The sequence below is a fragment of the Scyliorhinus canicula genome, chromosome 5 (assembly GCF_902713615.1).
Source record: "Scyliorhinus canicula chromosome 5, sScyCan1.1, whole genome shotgun sequence".
Classification (NCBI taxonomy): domain Eukaryota; kingdom Metazoa; phylum Chordata; class Chondrichthyes; order Carcharhiniformes; family Scyliorhinidae; genus Scyliorhinus; species Scyliorhinus canicula.
Genome location: NC_052150.1, coordinates 85,539,484 through 85,559,436, shown reverse-complemented (window position 1 = coordinate 85,559,436; position 19,953 = coordinate 85,539,484). Strand labels below are relative to the sequence as shown.

General features: G+C 45.1%; 1 protein-coding gene across 5 annotated transcripts in view; it reads right to left on the bottom strand.

Moving 5' to 3' along the window:
* Positions 1-19,953, bottom strand: part of LOC119966101 (sodium bicarbonate cotransporter 3-like) — a 182,520-nt gene that overhangs the window by 92,952 nt on the left and 69,615 nt on the right. For 3 of the 5 annotated variants that reach the window (XM_038797312.1, XM_038797313.1, XM_038797314.1), the window contains exons 6-7: positions 6,894-7,043; positions 4,623-4,964 (exon numbers count right to left, since the gene is read on the bottom strand). In XM_038797312.1, coding sequence (XP_038653240.1) covers positions 4,623-4,964; positions 6,894-7,043 — 492 coding nt within the window. Of the gene's footprint in view, positions 1-4,622; positions 4,965-6,854; positions 7,044-19,953 lie in introns of all 5 variants that reach the window. The other 2 variants (XM_038797315.1, XM_038797316.1) reach the window with 1 other exon arrangement.

Below are 19,953 nucleotides of genomic sequence, written 5' to 3'. Positions count from 1 at the left end.
TATTGGCTTTGGCTACAATGAGGTCTTGGAAGAACTGGGTGAATGGGTCCACGGTTTGTGCCTTCATCCAACCCCCAGATGGCAAATTTAATTTTCTCCAGCTGGGGAAATTCCGATAGGTCAGACAACCAGTCTGCAGCTTTGAGTGGTGCTGATCGCCAGCTGAGCAAGATTCTCCGGCGGGCAATTAGGTAGGCAAAGGCAAGGGCATCGGCGGTCCTCCAAATGAATAGATCTGGCTCTTCGGATACTCCGACTGCCACTCTTGGGCATAGCTCCGCCCTCATACCCACCACTTTAGATATTGCCTCAAAGAAGGCTGCCTTGAACCCAGCAAGTCTGGGGCAAGACCAGACATGCGGGCGTGGTTGGCCGGGCCTCCTTGGCACAGTTCGCATTTGTCCTCAACTTCCAGGAAAAATCTGCACATTCAGGTTCTGGTTAATGCGCTCTATGTACCACTTTTAGCTGCATTACTCTTAGTCTTGTACAAGTGGAGGTGGAATTGACCCCGAGCAGTGCTTGGCTCCAGAGTCCCCACCCTATTTCAAACCCTAGGCCTTCCTCCCACTTTTCCCTCATCTCATCCAGGATGTGTATGCCCTCCCCATTAGTCGCCCATACAGGTCGCCGCAGTTCCCTGATGTCCACGTCCAGTAAGACCTCTAACAGCAATTGTTGGGGTGGTCGTGGGTCCATTTTTATTTCCCTACGTTAGAAGTTCTTGATCTGCATGCATCTTAACTCGTTTCCCCCAGTCAGCTGGAACCTCTCTCTTAGTTCCTCTAGTGTTGTCAATTTGTTTCTGTTATGAAGTCCCCAACTGTCAACATCACCCGTCCTATCTTCACCTTTTGAAGGTGGCATCCATTATAGCTGGCGCAAACCTGTGGTTGTTGCAGATGGGGGCCTTGTCAGACATCTCTGCTATTCCAAACTGCTATCGCAGTTGGTTCCACGACCGGAGTGTGTATTACCACTGGGCTCTGTGTTTGTTCGGTGGGGATGGGAGCGCAGCTGTGGACAGGGCCCAGAGGGAGGTCCCCATGCAGGAGCCCTCCTCCATTCATACCCACTCAGTTTCTGGCTCCTTTATCCATCCCTTTACCCTTTCAGCAGTTGCAGCCCAGTGGCAATATTGTAGGTTTGAGAGGGCTAGGCCACACTCCATGGATCTCATTCTCTGCAGTACCTTTTTGAGGATCCACGGTCCCCCCTACTGCCCCACACAAACGCAATGATCGTTTTTTTCTAATGAGTCGAAAAGGCCTTGGGGACATAGATCAGCATGGACCTGAACAGGAAGAGGAACCTGGGCAGTACGTTAATCTTGATCGTCTGCACTCTCCTTGGTCAGGTTCCATTCGTGGATCGGTGCCCAGTCATGGGCAATTTGGATCCTCAGGTAGCGGAATTTATGTTGGGCCTTCAGCTCTGCCCCATTCCACTTGTGGGTTCACCGGGAAGATCTCACTTTTGCTCAGGTTGAGTATGTAGCCAGAGAAAGCTCCAGACTCTTTAAAGAGTGCCATGAGTCCCTCCATTCTGCTTTGTGAGTCTGAGATGTAAAGGAGCAGGTCTGTGCTCTCTGTCTCCTCTCCGGATCTCCTTCTAATTCTTTGCAGCCCTGTGCGCGATCTCTAGTGGCCCGATTGCTAGGGTAAAGAGTAGTGGGGACAACGGGCATCCCTGCCTTGTGCCTCTGTATAACTGGAAGTACTTAGAACTTGGGGTATTTGTCCATACACTCGCCGTGACCCCTGCTCCAAGTCTGAACCGCTCCAGTACTTCTATGGGGTACTTCCATTCAACTCTGTCAAAGTCCTTTTCTGCATGGTGATAATCACCCCTGCTGTTCTCTCCCAGGAAGGGGTCATTATCGCATTAATGTGGCCTGATGTTTGATGTTATCTGTCTACCTTTGACACAGCCCGCTTGGTCTTCTGCTGCCACCTCTGGTACACAGTCTTCCTAGTCCAAGACTCCTGGCTAGGATCTTGGCCAGTATTTTAACGTCACAGTTAGCTGGGAAACGGTTCTTTCTTGGGTATCAGCGAGACTGAGGCGTGTGCTAGCATAGGTTGCAGGGTGCCCCTCGCCAGTGATTTTGTGAACATCTCCGGCAGATGCGGGACCAGTGCTGTTATGAATTATTTGTAGAGGTCTGCCTGGAATTCTTCTGGTCCCTGTGCCTTCCCCCTTGCATGCATGAAGTTAATACTCTCCATGACTTTTCCTAGTTCTAATGTTGCTTCCAGCTCCCGTTTTCTCTCTTACACCACAACCGCATGTCAGTCCATCAAGGAATAGTTTCATCCCCAAGTCCCCTGCTGGGTGCTCATAGGTGTACAGCTCGCGGGAGAAGGTCGTTAATGCCTTGTTGACCTTTCCCGGCTTCGCTAGTTTGCCTTTGTTGTCTCTAATCTGTGCTATTTCCTTCGTCGCTGCCTACATTCTCAGTTGGTGAGCCAGCAGGCGGCTGGCTTTTTCTCAGTGTTCATACAGGATTCCCCATGCCTGGAGTTGGTGCCCTGCTTTCCTCATGGAAAGCAGGTCCAAGTCCATCTGTAGGTTTTTCCTCTCCACCAGGTGCTCTACGTTGGGGCCTCGGAGTATTGCCGGGCTACCTCCAATATGGAGTTGTTGGCTAGCCACCCTCTCTTCCCCATCTCTACGTGCCTTATAGGCAATAATTTCACCCCTAATGACAAACTTCAGCGCCTCCCAGAACATGGAGGGTGAGACCTCCCCATTCTGGATGTTAGTAATATACTCATCTATGGCCTTTCTCGCAGAATGTCTCATTCTCTCTCTCTCCCCCTCCCACCCCCGGTGGATGCGCACCTGGACTCCAGGAATTTCCTTTGGCCACCAACTGTGTGTACGCCATGTGGGTGAGCCACAGCACTCCAGGGTTTCCTTTTGTTCGGGGATCCTCAAAATTTGTGGTGCCTTGTGTTCTAAGTCACCACTTCTGGCCTGTTGTAGCCAGCCTAATGTCCTATGTTTTTCCTATGGTACTTCCTCCCTCCATAGTAATGTTACTATGCAGTGATTTGTGCTAAATTAAAGACTTCAAAGAATAACAACTTTGAGCATAAATAAACGTTCGCTAAAAGTGTCTATTTAAAAAAGGTGCAATGGCAGAAAACAATTTAAATAAATGCTTAGTCTGTTAAGGCTCAATACCTTTGAAAACTGTCATCCAGTGCCATGATTGGTATTTAAAAATATTTTTAAATGACAGCCATCGAGGTTTTTGTACAAATGGAAGGATGAAGGAAAGTGGGAAGGGAGGAGGACAGGCAAGCAGTCGGAACGAAGGAAGGCTGACATAACAAACAGCAGCAGCATTACCACTATATGTCAAATCCTTAATGTAGTAATATGTCCCAAGGCACATCACAGAGCATTATCATTGTTTGGCACGAAGCAACACAAGGAGATACTAGGATTGTGGATCAAAAGCTTTACCAAGGAGGTTTTAAGGAGAATCATAAGAGAAGGAAAGGAGCCAGGAATTCCAGTGGTTAGGGTCAAGGCAGCTGAAAATTTGGCCACAAATGATGCAGTCATTAAAAATGAGGGTGCAGGATGTCCAAGAGGCCAGAATTGGGGAAAGCACAGATAGAGTTTCAGGACTGCAGGAGATTATAGAGGTAAGGAGGAGTGAGGCCACGAAACAATTTGAAAACAAGGATGTGTTTTTAAATCAATTTGTTGCTCAGCCAGGAGTCCTATCGGACATGGGCAGATTATTGGATGTCTTAAGTTTATGGAAGATGAAAAATGGAAGGCTGACCACGAGTGTGTTGGAATATAAAATCTGGAGGCAATAAAGATAGAGAGGATCTCAGAAACAGGTGAGCTGTGGCACGTCGGATTCTGGTCAACCAACATCACAGAGGTGGAAATAAGCAGGCTTAGATGAGTGAGCGGAAGCTCAGCCTGGGTCTAATACAACATCGAAGTTGTGAGCAATCTGTTTCAACTTTAGACAGTTGCCAGAGAGAAGTGTATGTGTCAGAGTAGAAGACAATGGTTTAAGTCTTCTCAATATTCAGTTGAAGCAACTATCTGCTCACCCAGTACTGACAATTTAGGGAGACAGTGGAGTAGTCAAGAGAAGTGGTGATAAGGTAGAACTGGGTATGGAACCTCAAGCCTTTTCAGTTACATGGACAAAAACATTCATTCTCTATGCAGATGCTTAATATAGTAAAATATAACTTTTTGGATGATTATTTTGGATGAAAAAAGGTGCAATCATATCAAAAAATAGAATCTATGCAGTGCCCATATCTCAGCTTAAAAAACACAAAATGCAACTTCCAAAGTTAGATGAAACTGGTCAATCTTAATTCTACAGAAATTAGTGACACATAATGTACAAGATTTAACTCCTATATGGAAAAATGGTGTAGATGTTGCATGCAAAAGGCATGGAAGTGAAACTTACATGATTATTTATGAAAATATGTGCAAAAGTATTTTTTTAAATTTCACAGTGGAATTGCAATAAAATGCTTTCAAACTATTAACGAGGCATGCTATGTGGCATTACCATACTCCAATACTAGTGCTCCACATGCAAAAAATTATTACAACCATTTGATATTTGCCTGCTTGATGTTCATCACATTCTTCATGTGCTTTCACCTGTCCTTGTACCTCAAGTTCTTCATCAGGGGGGTGAACTATCACATCGGGAATATCCTCACCAGCACAAGACACCAGCAACTGACTTTGACCCTGACGGTGATGCTCAAGCTTTGGAGTGCAGGGCGGTGTATTTTGAGGGGTGGGATTGGGACTTGCGCACCTTGAACCTGCAAGTGATCCACCCTTGGTACCAGTCAGAAAGGAGCCAAATGGAAGAGAAAAACGAGACGCTCCTCTTAATGAAAGACTTGAAGCAGAGAGACCAGCACGGAGTGAAAGGTGGGAGGCGGAAAGGCCTTCCCCTATCATCAAAATGAAAAAAAAAAGAAAATATAACATAAATAGGATTTAAGAAGCCACAGAGATCCATGCAAGTATAAATTGATCTATTAAATCAGATAAAGATCTCTTGTGGCTGGTTCAATCATGCTCCGAAAAGATGAAAGGCACAAGCGAGGAAGCAAACAATTTTAAAATGCATAAATGGAGCAAATCACTGAATGAAGTATTAGATTGGTCTTTTGAAACAGCAGCAGCCCACAAAGTTTGATCAATAATGAGTTTTGTACGTTGCCATTTAATTTCCAATTTAAATTATTTTGTTTGTACAAATCCAAAATTATTGAATTTGATACATCCTGTCACATTCCATGGAGAATTCCTTTGTAACCCTTCCCCCATTAGCTAATGTTGGCTACTTAGAGCTTCCAATTGTTATTATCTGATCTGTATTGATCAGTAATGTTGTCTAGCTGCTCCAATTTTGACTGTTAAAGCTCTGGCCACAAGCTGACGATTTTCTTTCTGGTTGTTCAACTTTCAACGTGTCATCTACTTTACAGGCATTTTTGCTAACATTTTCCTCTTTCCATTTTTTTTCCAGGCCTTCGGTTACCCATTTCACCCACTAGAGCCCCTCACTCCTCAATATGATCCTGTCAATAGCCTCTTCTTCCACAATTCCGGCTTATTTGGTTCCTTCAGGAGCTGTCAAGCCTTTCTCACCCTGTGACCCGTTTCATAAACCCTTCTCTGGCTTTTTTTTTTTAATATGATCTTACTGTCATACTGGCACACAATTGATTTTTCGAAAAACAAATTTAATGACACCACTCCTCCAACTCCTGCCTCACCATGTAATTCCCCATCTTCTGGCCTCCAACTTGCAAATTTTCCCTTGTAGTTGGCGTGTAGTTTCTCACCCCACATAATCTAATGACTGCACTTGATCTTAATGCCCTCAGTGTAACGCAATTTATTTAAAATTTTACCCTTGATCATTTTGAAATAGTTGAATGGTAAATAAATAACCCTTTTTATAAGCAATAAAAAAATCAGTGCTCGATATCTCTAACACTAATTTTAATAAACTTAATGCTAATGACCATATGAGCAGTTACTCTGAAATTGCAAATAAATTTAAATAAATACTTAATATGCACTAGATGAAGTGGGCTATTCAGAGTAAAAACATGTATACACACAATTAAACGAGTTATACAGTAACAAGCAAATTTCATTTAATTCACAGAAAAATGACCAAGGCCAATTCACAAGTTATTTTCTCTGAAATAATTTGTGTACTTTTCTCAGTTAAGTAACATCCACCTACTGGAAAAGAAAAATTCTGGAAAAGAAAACAGAAGCTCCTCTACTGTTATTCTGTGAATCTGTATTAAGTGTTTTGGGCAGTGATTTGTATATAGGTACATAGTTAGCAATACAGATACAGTCTATGCAAACTAAAATAACTACATGAATTGGTCACGGACTTCTCTGAACCACGAAATAAATAGATTTTGCAGATAAACTAGTGGCAGCAGTAAACTAAGTATTAGGACTCCCAAGATTTGAAACCATATTTAGAAAAAAAATGCAAATGCCAGGAACATATTTTAGCAAGTGTCATTTTTGACCAACTGACCGAAAACATGGTTAACGGATAAAGATATTTAGGCACACAGTTCACTCAGCAATTAGAACGTTTGCATGAAAACCAGAACAGCAGTCAAACATGCTGCTACCTTTGGGAATTCTAGCTATAAGGCAATACAAAAATTAAAAACTATAGGAACGACTGCAATATGTAGTAAATCCATGCTAAAAGCAGCTTATAAGTTTACAAATACCAGCTTATTCTGATGCCATTATTCTGAAGATGGTAAGAAATTGGATACTACAAAACATCTCACCATTTCGCTCAAGCAAGTGGGGATCAGAATGTTTCTTGCCTATATCTGCAAAGGAGCGGACAATAGGGATACGGTTGCTTAATTTCTTCTCGCTCTGGTGATGGTGCTTTTTCAGGAGTGCTTCCCGCACTTTGTCACGCATACTCTTATCCAGCTGATCAGATGCTATCATGTTGTCCAGTACCATATCTGAAATACAGTAAAGTGAGCAGGGAATAGCAGAATATGCACAAAAAAAAGTGTGACAATAAAGAACATGTGCAAAAGCAAAAGGAATAAGAAAACATGCAAAATAAAAGAAGGCTTGAGAGAAAGTTTAACTTTAAATGCAATTATGAAACAATTTTTAAAAACTTTCCTCAACATATTTCACACAGAAAAGGAAACTATTGTCCACAATTCTAAAATCAGCAACTTACATTTGCTATTTTAATTATGGTCCATTAACTTTTTAAACAGATACATGCAATGTAGGATTTTTATTTTATATGTATATATGTATATATATATATATATATATATAGTATTGTGCACCTGTTGCAGTGTTATAAAAAAAAAACTTAGGTTAAGGTATCCAGACTATATGCCTGTTAAAACTGGGATTATTGTAGTAATAATCATCTTTATCGTCACAAGTAACCTTGCATTAACACTGCAATGAAGTTACTGTTAAGGGGTTAACAGCTAGGCAGGCTGTGATGTCACTCATATGAAGGGGAGGGGGGTGGATCTGGGTTTAGTTTCGTTTTTGAGCCCAGCCCAGTGTCTGTTGTTTTTACTTTCATTTTAAGAGTTCTGCTCTAGTTTCTGGGGAAAGGATGTATTTTTCTCAGAATGACCTGAAAGTTTCTCCCCTAGGGACTTGATGAATAAATATGTAAGCACTGAGTGTTAACGTTATTAATAAGTGGTATTTGACCTGTGTGTATGAATTTTGCTTAATTGAAAGTTTGGAAGTAGATGGGAAAGTAAACTCAAAGACCTTTCTTTATTTCTTTGAACTATTAATTGAAACACTGTTTTTGGATGTTAATGGGGTTAATCCTGTGTTAATAATAAAGTTTGTTTTAATATAAAAGATCCCTAATTGTTGGTAGAAACACTCCTGGAGTAAAGTATCTTTCCTCACAGGTTACAAATAGAAAAATTGTTGGGTCTTTTCTTGTTTCGTAATATAAATTAGGGTCTGGTCCGGATACTGTAACACAAGTTGGAGGTTCTTGCTGGGATTAAACAGTATAATTCCCAGTTTGGTTTGGGATTATTGAAATTAAAGACAGTGATTGTGACGAACTGGTGCTTTCTTTCAGTTGTTGCATTCTGTCAGTTTAAACATGAAGTGACTGGAAAATGGCCCTTTCCGTGGCTAAAAATTTCCTATATAGGAAGAGGTCACTCAGAGTGGTTTACAAAGGGTGGTTAAAACAAAACTTGGAATTTGGTGAACAATCTGCTGTCGACTTTACCTGGCGAGACGAGGAAGGTAGAGATGATTAGAGCGCTAGCTCAGCATTTAAATTTGCAGACACAGTCGGTAGAATTGGAACTGGCTAAACTTCAATTACAATGAGACAGCTTGAATTAGAAGAAAAAGAGAGAGAAAGGTAATGGCAGCAGCAAAGAGAGAGAGGCATTGACTAGAGAAATGAGTAAAGAGAGAGAATTTGATCTTCACAAAATTAAAATGAAGGAGGGAGCTGGAAAGGAAAAGAGAATATCAACTTAAAATGTTGGAGTAAAATCAGACACTAAGGAAAGTCCAGAGGAAGGATAAATACTTTCTAGTCAAAAGCCTAGTGGGGTCGGACATGTTTAAACATATTCAAGCACTGCCAAAGTTGGGTGAGAAAGATGTGGAAGCCTTTTTTAAAAATCTCATTTGAGAAAGTAGCTAAGCAATTGAAATGCCAAAGATCATGTGGGTATTGTTGGTTCAAACAAAGTTGATAGGTAGAGATAGTGAAGCGTTTGCATCACTATCTGAGGAGGTATCTAGGGATTATGAAGAGGTGAGAAAAGCAATCTTAAGTGCAAATCAACTGGTGCCAGAAGCCTACAGACAGAAGTGTAGAAGTCTAAGGAAGAACCATGTTAAACGTAAATAGAATTTGAAAGGATCGAAAAAAAACTATTTTGATAGGTGGATAAGAGCATTAAAAATAGACCAAACTTTTGAAGCTTTTGGGGAAGCGGTTATTTTTATTTGTTTGTTTGTTATTTTTATTATTTTCAGCGTAGAAAGAGGCCATTCGACCCATCACGTCTGCACCATCTCCCAAAAGAGCAACCGAGCAAGCCCCATTCCCCAGCCCTATCTCTGTAGCCCTCTAAATTCATCACTTTCACATATATATCTAGCTCGCTGTTAAAACCTCCTATGGAATCTATTTCCACCATTGTCCCAGGCAGCGCATTCCAAACCCCAATAAAGTAAAAAAGTTTCTCCTCATCACACCGCTAGCTCTCTTGCTGGCAATCTTGAAATTGTGACCCCCCTAGTCACTGACATACCACCTAGTGGAATCAGAATATCCTTCTTTATCCTCTCAAAATTCTTCAGAATTTTGAACACCTCAATAAGGTCGGCTCTTAATCTTCTCTGGTCCAAGGAAAACAAGCCCAATTTCTTCAATCTTTTCATGCGTGTAAACTTTCTCATTCCTGGTATCATTCTAGTAAATCTCCTGTGCACTCTCTCTAGGGCTTTAACATCCTTCCTTAAATAAGTGCCCAGAATTGAACACAAAGTTCCAAATGTGGTCTGACCAATGATTTGTAGAGGTGTAGCATCACTTCCTTGCTTTTATACTCGATGCCCCTATTTATAAACCAAGGATGCTCTAAGCCTTCTTAATAATTGTTTCAACATGCCTGGCCACATTCAGAGAATTATGAATTTGAACACAGAGGTCCCTCTGCTCCTGTACTACCCTCAAAGTTGTGCCATTGAGTTTATATTGTCTCCCCATGTTTCTTATAACAAATGCATTACCTCACATTTTGCTGCATTGAACTTCATGTGCCAGGTGTCTGTCCATTTGGCCAACTTGTGAATGTCCCTCTAAGATCACTCGGCATCATCCTCACAATTCTGTTCTCCCTAGCTTAGTATCACCTGCAAATTTGGAGATGTTCCCTCCACACACACTTCTAAATCATTTATATAAATCAGAAAAAGCAAGGGTCCCAACACTGTGCTCTGGGGAACACCACTTTCAACTTGTCTCCAGTCTGAGAAATACCCATTTATACCACCCTCTGTTTCATATCTCTTAGCTAATTTCTAATCCATGTTGCCATGGATCCATTAATCTCAAACATTTTTCATTTGCAAACCAACCTGTCATTTGGCACTGTATCAAATGCTTTCTACATCCATGGCACTACCTTCATCTACTGCCTGCCTGTGTCACCTCGTCAAAGAACTCAAATTAAATTTGTCAGACATGACCTGCCCTTGACAAAGCAATGTTGATTGTCTCGAATTGACTTATTTTCTCGAAGTATATATTTATTTCATCCTGTATTATGGCCTCCATTGGTTTTCCCACTATTGATATCAAGCTGACAGGTCTGCAGTTTCCTGGGTTATCCTAATATAATGATAATAATCTTTATTATTGTCACAAGTCAGCTTACATTAACACGGCAATGAAGTTACTGTGAAAATCCCCTAGTCACGACATTCTGGCGCCTGCTCAAGTACACAGAGGGAGAATTCAGAATGTCCAATTCACCTAACAAGCATGTCTTTCGAGACTTGTGGGAGGAAAATGGAGCACCCGGAGGAAACCCACGCATTCACGGGGAGAATGTAAGTGACCCAAGTCGGGAATCGAACCTGGGACCCAGGTGTCATGAATCAACAGTGCTAACCACTGTGCTAAACTGACCGTTTTGAGCATTTTCTGTTTTTATTTTGGGTTCAAGGTTTTTAAAAAATATATCCTCACTTAATAATGTGCTGTTATATATTGTACATTCCATCTTTCAGACATACTAGTCTCACATTTTGTTGTTTTAATAATCAATTTCACTGTGGAAACTAGTAGGAAATTAGTAGCCAATACTTATTATAATGTGATATGAAATGTGTCGAGTTCAGCTTGTGCCTCACAATTATTCTGCAAACATTAAATTGTACGACCAGTTGCCAGCGCTTATTTTCCCTGGTGGCTTAAAAGCCCCAGTTATCATTGCATCAAATACTAATCTCACTCACCACCCCCACCCCACTATTGCATGACACCATTTCACATCCTTTGCCTCTTTCTTAAACAACGTCACATTTGCAAACCTCCAGTCCCCCGGGACTAATCCTGTCAGGTTAATCTAATCCTGTCCTGCCAGACTTGCTGAGATTTCCCAGCAATTTCTCTTTCGGACTAATCCTGTGTTCAGAGAGGCCTGGAATATTTCTGCCAACGGCCCCGCAATATGCTCCCTTACCGCTCTCCGTAATCTAGGATGCATCTCATCCGGGCCTGGCGACTTCTCTACCTGAAGTACTGCCTGCCTTAACATCTTTTTTGATCTATCACTACACTGCTCAGTTGCTCAACACCCACATTTTCAACTGGGCTATTGTCACCATCTTGTAATTTGGTAAAGACAGAAGCAAAGTACTCATTTAGTACCACTGCCATACCCTCCACTTCAGTGAGCTGTTTACCCTGCTTGTCCCGTATGGGCCCCACTCTATCCTTCACCAATCTTTTACCATTAATATGTTTGAAGAACATTTTGCCATTTGTTTTGGTATAGCCTGCAATCCTTTCCTCATGCTGCCTCTTAGCCTTCCTTTTTCCAGCCTTAGCCTATCTCATTTGAGATACTCTTCCTGATTTCCATTGCTATTATTATTCCAGCATGCATCATATGCCTCTTTTATTCATCCTTATTTTATCAATATCCTTTTGGAGGAATTTAAAGATTCCCTTCCTGCAGTAGTGAGAACTCTTATGCAAGAGCAAAGGGTTAAAACTGCAAATAGTTCTTAATAAAGGTTTGATTTTTAACATCAATTTAAATCTGTGAAGGATAAAAACTGGGGATATGAGAAATCCATATGTGGTTAAAGCAAAGGATGTTTAGTTGGATATATTAAGGATGGTGTGCCTCAGGTTAATAAGAAAACTTAATGTTTTAATTGTAATAAGGTTGGACAAACAAAGGCTTAAGAAAAGTACTGGGAAGACTGACTCTTTAAAACAAGATAAGCCAGTGGGGTTTATTAAGGTGGCAAAATAAACCATGGTTGCAACTGTGGAGGTGCAAAAGAGTGTACAGCATGTTCAGAGGTTGGTTGATAAGCAGGTGTCAGAATTTTTTGAAGATTTTATTTGTGACGGCGAGGTTTACTCGTATGTACATGGTGAAGTAGGTAAAGAAGTTAAAATTTGAAGGAAAACTGGGGAAAGTCAATGGTGAGAGATAAAAAGATATGTAGTCCGGAAGGAGTATTGCCAGAAAAGGTGGTAACATGTGAAATGAGTCGTATGTCACTATGTGCGGTTAATTTAGAGAGTCCGGTGAAAAGTAGTGAAGTGGTGGTTGGAGTCATAGAGAAATTACCTTTTCAGGGATACAGTTTATTATGCATAATGCAGGATCAGAGATGGAAATTATGCCTACTGTGGTTAAAAAGCCAGTGGAAAGACAAACAACTGAGGTGTCGCAAGAAGCATACCTGGGTGTTTTCAGATTGTGTGGTAACAAGATCACAAAGCCACAGGTCAAGACAGGAGGAGCCGAAATCAAGGAGTGAAGCTACGCAGGTTGAGCTTCAGTTATCAGAAATAATCTTTGATCAGATGGTTGATAAAGAACAAGAGCAAGGTGGATACCAGTTCAGGAAGGTTGGTCAAATTACCACAGAACGATTCAGAGATAAAGCAGTTGTATTAGAAAGCATATAAAGAAGCAGAATCTGGATGTTGGAGTGGAGACCTTTACAAATTCAGGCAGATGAGAAATGGACAGAAGTTCTCCAAGTGTAATAGAAAAGATGTTTTGCAGATAACGCATGAGGTTTCATTTAGGTACGGAAAACTCAAGCAAAAATACAAAAACATATATCCAGAGGATTGGGATAAAGGAATTCTATTTGCACTATTTGCAATATGGAATGCACCTAATGAATCAACTAAATTCAGTCCATTCAAATTGATTTTTGGTCATGAGTTAAAACCACATAAATTGATCAAGGAGAAATGGTGATTCCGGTTGCGGAGATTACATTATTGGACTGTGTATCAAATTTTTAGGAAGAGTTAACAAAGGTTGGGGAGTTGGCTACAAAGTATCTCAAACTGTCACAGCATGTGATGAAAAAGGAGGTGGAAAAGGAATCAAAGATTCATAGCTCGGTTCGTGGGGAGAAAATATCTATTATTACCAGTGGTAGGGGAACCATTAAAAGCAAGATTTAGTGGGCCATTTCAAATCAAAAGGAAACTGAGTGAGGGGAATTATTTGATAGGAATGCCAGTTAGAAGGAAAACTGTGGCATGTTAATATACTCAAAAGGTATTTTGATAGGGAAGGAAAGGAGAATGTGTGAATAGTTGTGTAACTCAGGGAGAAGAAGCGATAAATCCAAATGATTCTGATTTTGACATTACTCAGATTAGATTGGACAATAAGTGATAGGAAATTTGGCTTAATATGTTATCTTCTGGAGGAAAATTAAGTGACCTGAAAGAATTATTACAGTCACATAGAGCTAATTGTGGGAACAAACTAGAAATACAAAGTAATTATACATGATGTAGATGTAGGAAATATAGACTCAATCCACTAAAGTAGGCAGAGGTTCAAAGGAAATTGTATGCATGCATAACAATATCATTGAAGTGTGTTGCAGCAATTGGATCTGACCTATCGTGATGGTACCAAAACCAGATAAAACACAAAGATTGTGTGTGGACTGTAGAAAAGTCAATGAAGTTACAAAGTCAGATTCATATCCTATTCCTCGTTTGGAAGATTGTATTGAAACAGTGGGACAGGTAAACTATGTTACCTATTGACTTAATTAAAAGATACTGGCAAGTACCTTTATCAGAAAGAGTGAAGGAATTTTCAAGTTTTGTAACGCCAAACGGTCTGTATCAGTTTAAAGTCATGCCATTTGGAATGAAAAATGAGCCAGCAACATTCCAAAGACTAGACTTCCGGTTGCGGCTATGCGGAGCTAAGCCGCACGTTCGGCAGCTCCCGCTTTAATAGGACTTGTGGGCTCTTTTAAGGGCCCCAAACAGCGCTGATTCGACGATTCCCGGTGGATAAAAGGGTCTGGAGCAAAACCCCCCCAGGATTTATGGTGCGGACTCGGAGTGGGGCGAGGAGAAAAACGGCAGCAGCTCCCCTGGAAAAGCGGAGGAAGGTGGACAAAATGGCGGCCGGTGGAGCCCCTGAGGAGTGGAGGCAGTGAGCGGAGGAGCAGCCCACTTCTGCGCTATTTTACGGAGCTGAAAGGGGAGTTGTTGGAATCCCTGAAGGTGACGACTAGTAAGCTGCTGGAGACCCAGACAACCCAGGGTGCAGCGATACTTGAGTTGCAGCAGCAGGCCTCTGAGCGCGAGGATGAGGTTTCGGCCCTCGTGGGGAAGGTGGAGATACACAAAAAGTGGCAAGATCGGTTCGAGGAGATGGAGTTTCGATCTCGGAGGAAGAACTTGCGGATCCTGGGCCTCGAGGAGGGGCTGGAGGGGTCGGACCTGCTGGCCTATGTGGCCGTGATGCTGAACTCGCTGGTGGGGGCAGGATCCTTCCATCTGCCCCTGGAGCTGGAGGGGACCCACAGAGTACTGGCCAGGCGGCCTAAGGTGAATGAACCCCCACGGGCGGTGCTGGTGCGGTTCCATCGGTTCAGTGACCGGGAGTGTGTTCTGCGATGGGCCAAGGTGAGGAGTAGCAAGTGCGAGAATTCGGTAGTGCGTATCTACCAGGACTGGAGTGCGGAGGTGGCTAAGCGGAGGGCCAGGTTCAACCGGACGAAGGCGGTGCTCCACGGAAAGCAGGTGGAGTTCGGCATGCTGCCGCCTGCGCGCCTGTGGGTCACCTACAAGGACCGGCATTACTATTCTGAGTCCCCGGAGGAGGCGTGGGCCTTTGTGAAAAGTTGGACTCGAACTAGAGATTGGGGGCTGTGGGAGTTTTTTTTATTTCTGTATCGCTGTTTATGCTGTTGCTGGTTATTCTGTTTGTTTCTGTTTTTTCTCTCGCTTTCGGATGATGTTGGCTATGGTTTTGTGTTTTAAGTGGGGTATTGGGGTTTGTGGTTGATCTGTGTTTTTTGTTTGTACGGAGATGGTGGATGGGTTGGGACTGCTGTTTGGGAGCTGCGTTGGGGGGGTGGGGTGGTGCAGTGTGAAAGCGCGGGCCTTTCTCTGGTTTCCAGCGCTGCGGGACGAGGGGGGTGGAGCTGGTGGCAAGGGGCGTGGCTATCAGATCCGTTTTCCCCGCGCTGAAGCTGTGCCAAGGAGCTGATGCAGGGGAGGAGGGGTGACCTCATATCGGGAGGGGTCGGAGTTAGGGCGGGAGCTGCCGGGGTCAGCAAGAGTCAGCTGGCTCACGGGAGTACGATGGAGGGAGCGTCGCGGCTAGGAGGGGTCCTAGCCTGGGGGGGAGGGGGGGGGGATACCGGGTTGCTGCTGGATTGGCCAGGGAGTAGCTGGTGTGGGTCGGGGTGAGGTTCTATCGCCGTGGGAAACAGAGGGTGGCGTTTGAGGCATCTGAGGTGGTGGCTGATAGTGGCGGCCGATATGTGATGGTGAGTGGTAAGCTGCAGGGGGAGAGGGTGGTGTTGGTAAATGTGTACACCCCAAATTGGAATGATGCTGGTTTCCTGAGGCGTATGTTGGGCCGCATTCCTGGCCTGGAGGGGGGGGGGGGGACTTCAATACGGTGCTGGATCCCCTACTGGATCGTTCTAGTTCAAGGACAGGCAGGAGGCCGGCAGCGGCCAAGGTGTTGAGGGGGTTTATGGACCAGATGGGAGGAGTGGATCCCTGGAGGTTTGGGAAGCCGAGGGCCCGGGAGTACTCTTTTTTCTCCCATGTGCACAGGGTTTATTCCCGCATTGATTTCTTTGTTCTGAGTAGGGGACTGGTCCCGATGGTGGAGGAGGCCGAGTATTCGGCTATTGCAATTTCGGACCATGCTCCGCACTGGGCGGATCTGGAGATGGGGGAGGTGCGGGATTAGCGCCCGCTTTGGCGTCTGGACGTGGGGTTGTTGGCTGATGAGGTGTGTAGGAGGGTCCAGGGATGTATCGAGAGGTACCTCGAGGTCAATGATACTGGGGAGGTCCAGGTGGGGATGGTGTGGGAGGCTCTGAAGGCAGTGATTAGGGAGGAGCTGATCTCCATCCGAGCCCATAGGGAGAGGGAGAGACTGGTGGGGGAGCTGTTGAGTGTAGAAAGGAGGTACGCGGAGGCCCCAGAGGAGGGATTGCTGGGGGAGTGGCGTAGCCTGCAGGCCAAGTTTGATTTATTGACCACCAGAAAGGCGGAGACACAGTGGAGGAAGGCGCAGGGAGCGGTCTACGAGTATGGAGAGAAGGCGAGCAGGATGCTGGCGCATCAGCTTCGTAAGCGGGACGCGGCTAGGGAGATTGGTGGAGTGAAGGATAGGGGTGGGAATGTGGTGCAACAGGGGGCAGAGGTCAATGAGGTCTTTAGGGACTTCTACAGGGAACTGTACCGGTCGGAGCCGCCGGTGGTGGGAGGGGGAATGGAGAGCTTCTTGGACAGGCTGCGATTTCCAAGGGTGCAGGAGGAGCAGGTAGAGGGACTGGGGGCGCCGATCGAGTTGGAGGAGCTGGTCAGAGGGATTGGCTACATGCAATCGGGGAAGGCGCCGGGACCGGATGGGTTCCCGGTTGAATTTTATACGCGGACCTGTTGGGCCCCCTGGGAAGGGGGAGTTTTGCCCCCGACGATGTCTCGGGCGCTGATTTCCCTGATCCTGAAGCGTGATAAGGACCCCTTGCAGTGCGGATCATACAGGCCAATTTCACTGCTGAATGTGGACGCCAAGTTGCTGGCGAAGATCTTGGCCACTACAATAGAGGACTGGGTGCCGGGGGTGGTACATGAAGATCAGACGGGTTTTGTGAAGGGGAGGTAGCTGAACACTAACGTGCGAAGGCTGCTAAATGTGATAATGATGCCGGCAGCAGAAGGAGAGGCGGAGATTGTGGTGGCATTGGATGCAGAGAAGGCCTTTGACAGGGTTGAGTGGGGGTACTTGTGGGAGGTGTTGGAGAGGTTCGGGTTTGGGGTGGGGTTTATTAAATGGGTGAGGTTGCTGTACGAGGCCCCGATGGCGAGTGTAGCGACAAATGGGAGAAGGTCCGAGTACTTCAGGCTCCACCGTGGGACGAGGCAGGGGTGCCCCCTGTCCCCCTTGCTTTTTGCGTTGGCAATTGAGCCTCTTGCCATGGCTCTCAGGGAGTCGGGGAGGTGGAGGAGTTTGGTGCGAGGTGGGGAGGAGCACCGAGTGTCGCTGTATGCAGACGACTTGCTGCTGTATGTAGCAGACCCAGTGGGGGGGGAATGCCGGAGGTGATGGAGATTCTTGCTGAGTTTGGGAGTTTCTCGGGCTATAAATTGAACCTGGGCAAGAGTGAGCTGTTTGTTGTACACCCGGGAGATCAGGAGGAGGGGATTGGTAGGCTCCCGCTAAAGAGGGCAGTGAGGAGTTTTAGGTACCTGGGGGTTCAGGTGGCTAGGAGCTGGGGGACTCTGTGCAAGCTTAATTTTACTAGGTTGGTGGAGCAGATGGAGGAGGAATTCAAAAGGTGGGACTTGCTGCCGTTTTCGTTGGCGGGTAGAGTACAGTCCGTTAAAATGACAGTGCTCCCGAGTTTTTTGTTTTCGTTTCAGTGCCTCCCCATTTTCATTCCGAGGGCCTTTTTTAGGAGGGTGAACAGCAGCATTCTGGGATTTGTTTGGGCGCACAGGACTCCGAGGGTAAGGAGGGTCGTTTTGGAGCAGGGCAGGGATAGAGGGGGGTTGGCGCTGCCCAACCTCTCTGGGTACTATTGGGCGGCTAACGTCTCGATGGTACGTAAGTGGGTAATGGATGGGGAGGGGGCAGCATGGAAACGGATGGAGATGGCGTCCTGTGGAGGCACGAGCCTGAAGGTACGACACGGGGGGGCTCGGTGGAACCACCGGTTTGTCCCAGGGAACATGGATGGCGGGTTCCTGGGGTGGCACAGGGCGGGCATTAGGAAGATGGGAGACCTGTTCATTGTCGGGAGGTTTGCGAGCCTGGGTGAACTGGAGAAGTTTGAGCTCGCCCCGGGGAATATGTTCAGGTACCTTCAGGTCAAGGCATTTCCTAGGCGGCAGGTGGAGGGGTTCCCTTCGCTGTCCCCGCGGGGGGGTAAGGGATAGGGTGCGGGTCGGGGATGGGAAGGTGTCTGACATCTACCAGGTGATGCAGGAGGTGGAGGAGGCGTCGGAAGAGGATTGAAGGCTGTGGGAGGTGGAGCTGGGGGAGCAGATTGAGGAGGGGACATGGGCGGACGCCCTGGAGAGGGTGAACTCCTCCTCTTCATGTGCGAGGCTTAGCCTCATTCAGTTCAAGGTGCTGCACCGGGCCCACATGGCCGGGTCTAGGATGAGTAGGTTCTTTGGGGGCGAAGACAGGTGTGTCAGGTGTTCGGGGAGTCCAGCGAACCATGGCCATATGTTCTGGGCATGCCCGGCATTGGAGGAGTTCTGGAAGGGGGTGGCGAGGACGGTGTCGAGGGTGGTAGGATCCAAGGTCAGGCCAGGCTGGGGACTCGCGATCTTTGGAGTTGGGGTGGAGCCGGGAGTGCAGGAGGCGAAAGAGGCCGATCTTTTGGCCTTTGCGTCCCTAGTAGCCCGGCGGAGGATCTTGCTGCAGTGTAAAGATGCGAGACCTCCGAGCGTGGGGACCTGGATCAATGACATGGCGGGGTTCATTAAGCTGGAGAGGGTCAAATTCGCCCCGAGGGGGTCGGTACAAGGGTTCTTTAGGAGGTGGCAGCCTTTATCGACTTTCTGGCTCAATGATAAGGAACTAGGTCAGCAGCAGCAACCCGGGGGGGAGGGGGGAAAGTGTTTAAGTTAATTTGCTTATTGTTAATTTATTTTGTTGTTTATTGGGTTTGGGGGGGGTGGGGGGGGGGGTTGGTTTTGTAATATGCGCTGTTACGGGTGCCGGGGGGTGTTTATTATTGTTATTATTGTTCTGTTGATATATATTTTTCAATAAATTCCAATAAAAAAAAATTTTTTTTTTTTTTTTTAAACATTCCAAAGACTAATCAATAAAGTAATTTGTGGACTCAAGAATTATGCAGTATGCATAGATATCTTGTGGTGTTCAGTCAAACATGGAAGGAGCATTTGGAACATTTCAAGTAATTGTTTGATCGACTACAGGAGGCTGGTTTGGTGGTAAACTTGACGAAGAATGAATTTGCGAAAGCTCAAGTCACAAACTAAGGCCAAACCCTAAGTTAGGGTCATATGGCCCCAAAGAATATGAAAATGAAAACTACTGGAGAGGTCCCAATACGATCATAAGAGAAGTTCTGAGATTCCTAGGCATTAGTGGTTTCTACCAGAAATCCATGATAAATTTTAGCAATGTGGTTGATTCACTGACTGAACTCCGGAAAAAACAATAAATTTCATTAGACGTCCGAATGTCAGGAGGAATTTGCCAATCCGAAAACTGTTAACCACTGTACCAGTTTTGGCGACACTGAATTATGCCAAGCAATTTAAGATGGCAGTTGATGAGAATGATGTGGGCATTGAATGCTGCACTGTTACACGACGATTATGACAGGATAGAAAGACTTGTTGGATTATTTTTCCAAACATGGGCCTCCAATGGCGGTATGCAGGGGTATGACGTACACGAGGTGGCTCCTGTTAGGACACTGCACTTTTAGCCCTTTGCACCCACAGTTTCTGGGTGTATTTTTATTTAAAAACTCACTTGATTAGTGACCCACATAGGGGAAATGCCCAGAAGGATCAGGAGGCAGAAGCTTCAGGGGGTGACAAGTAGGTTAGACCAGGGAAACCCAGTGGACGTGGTCTATCTG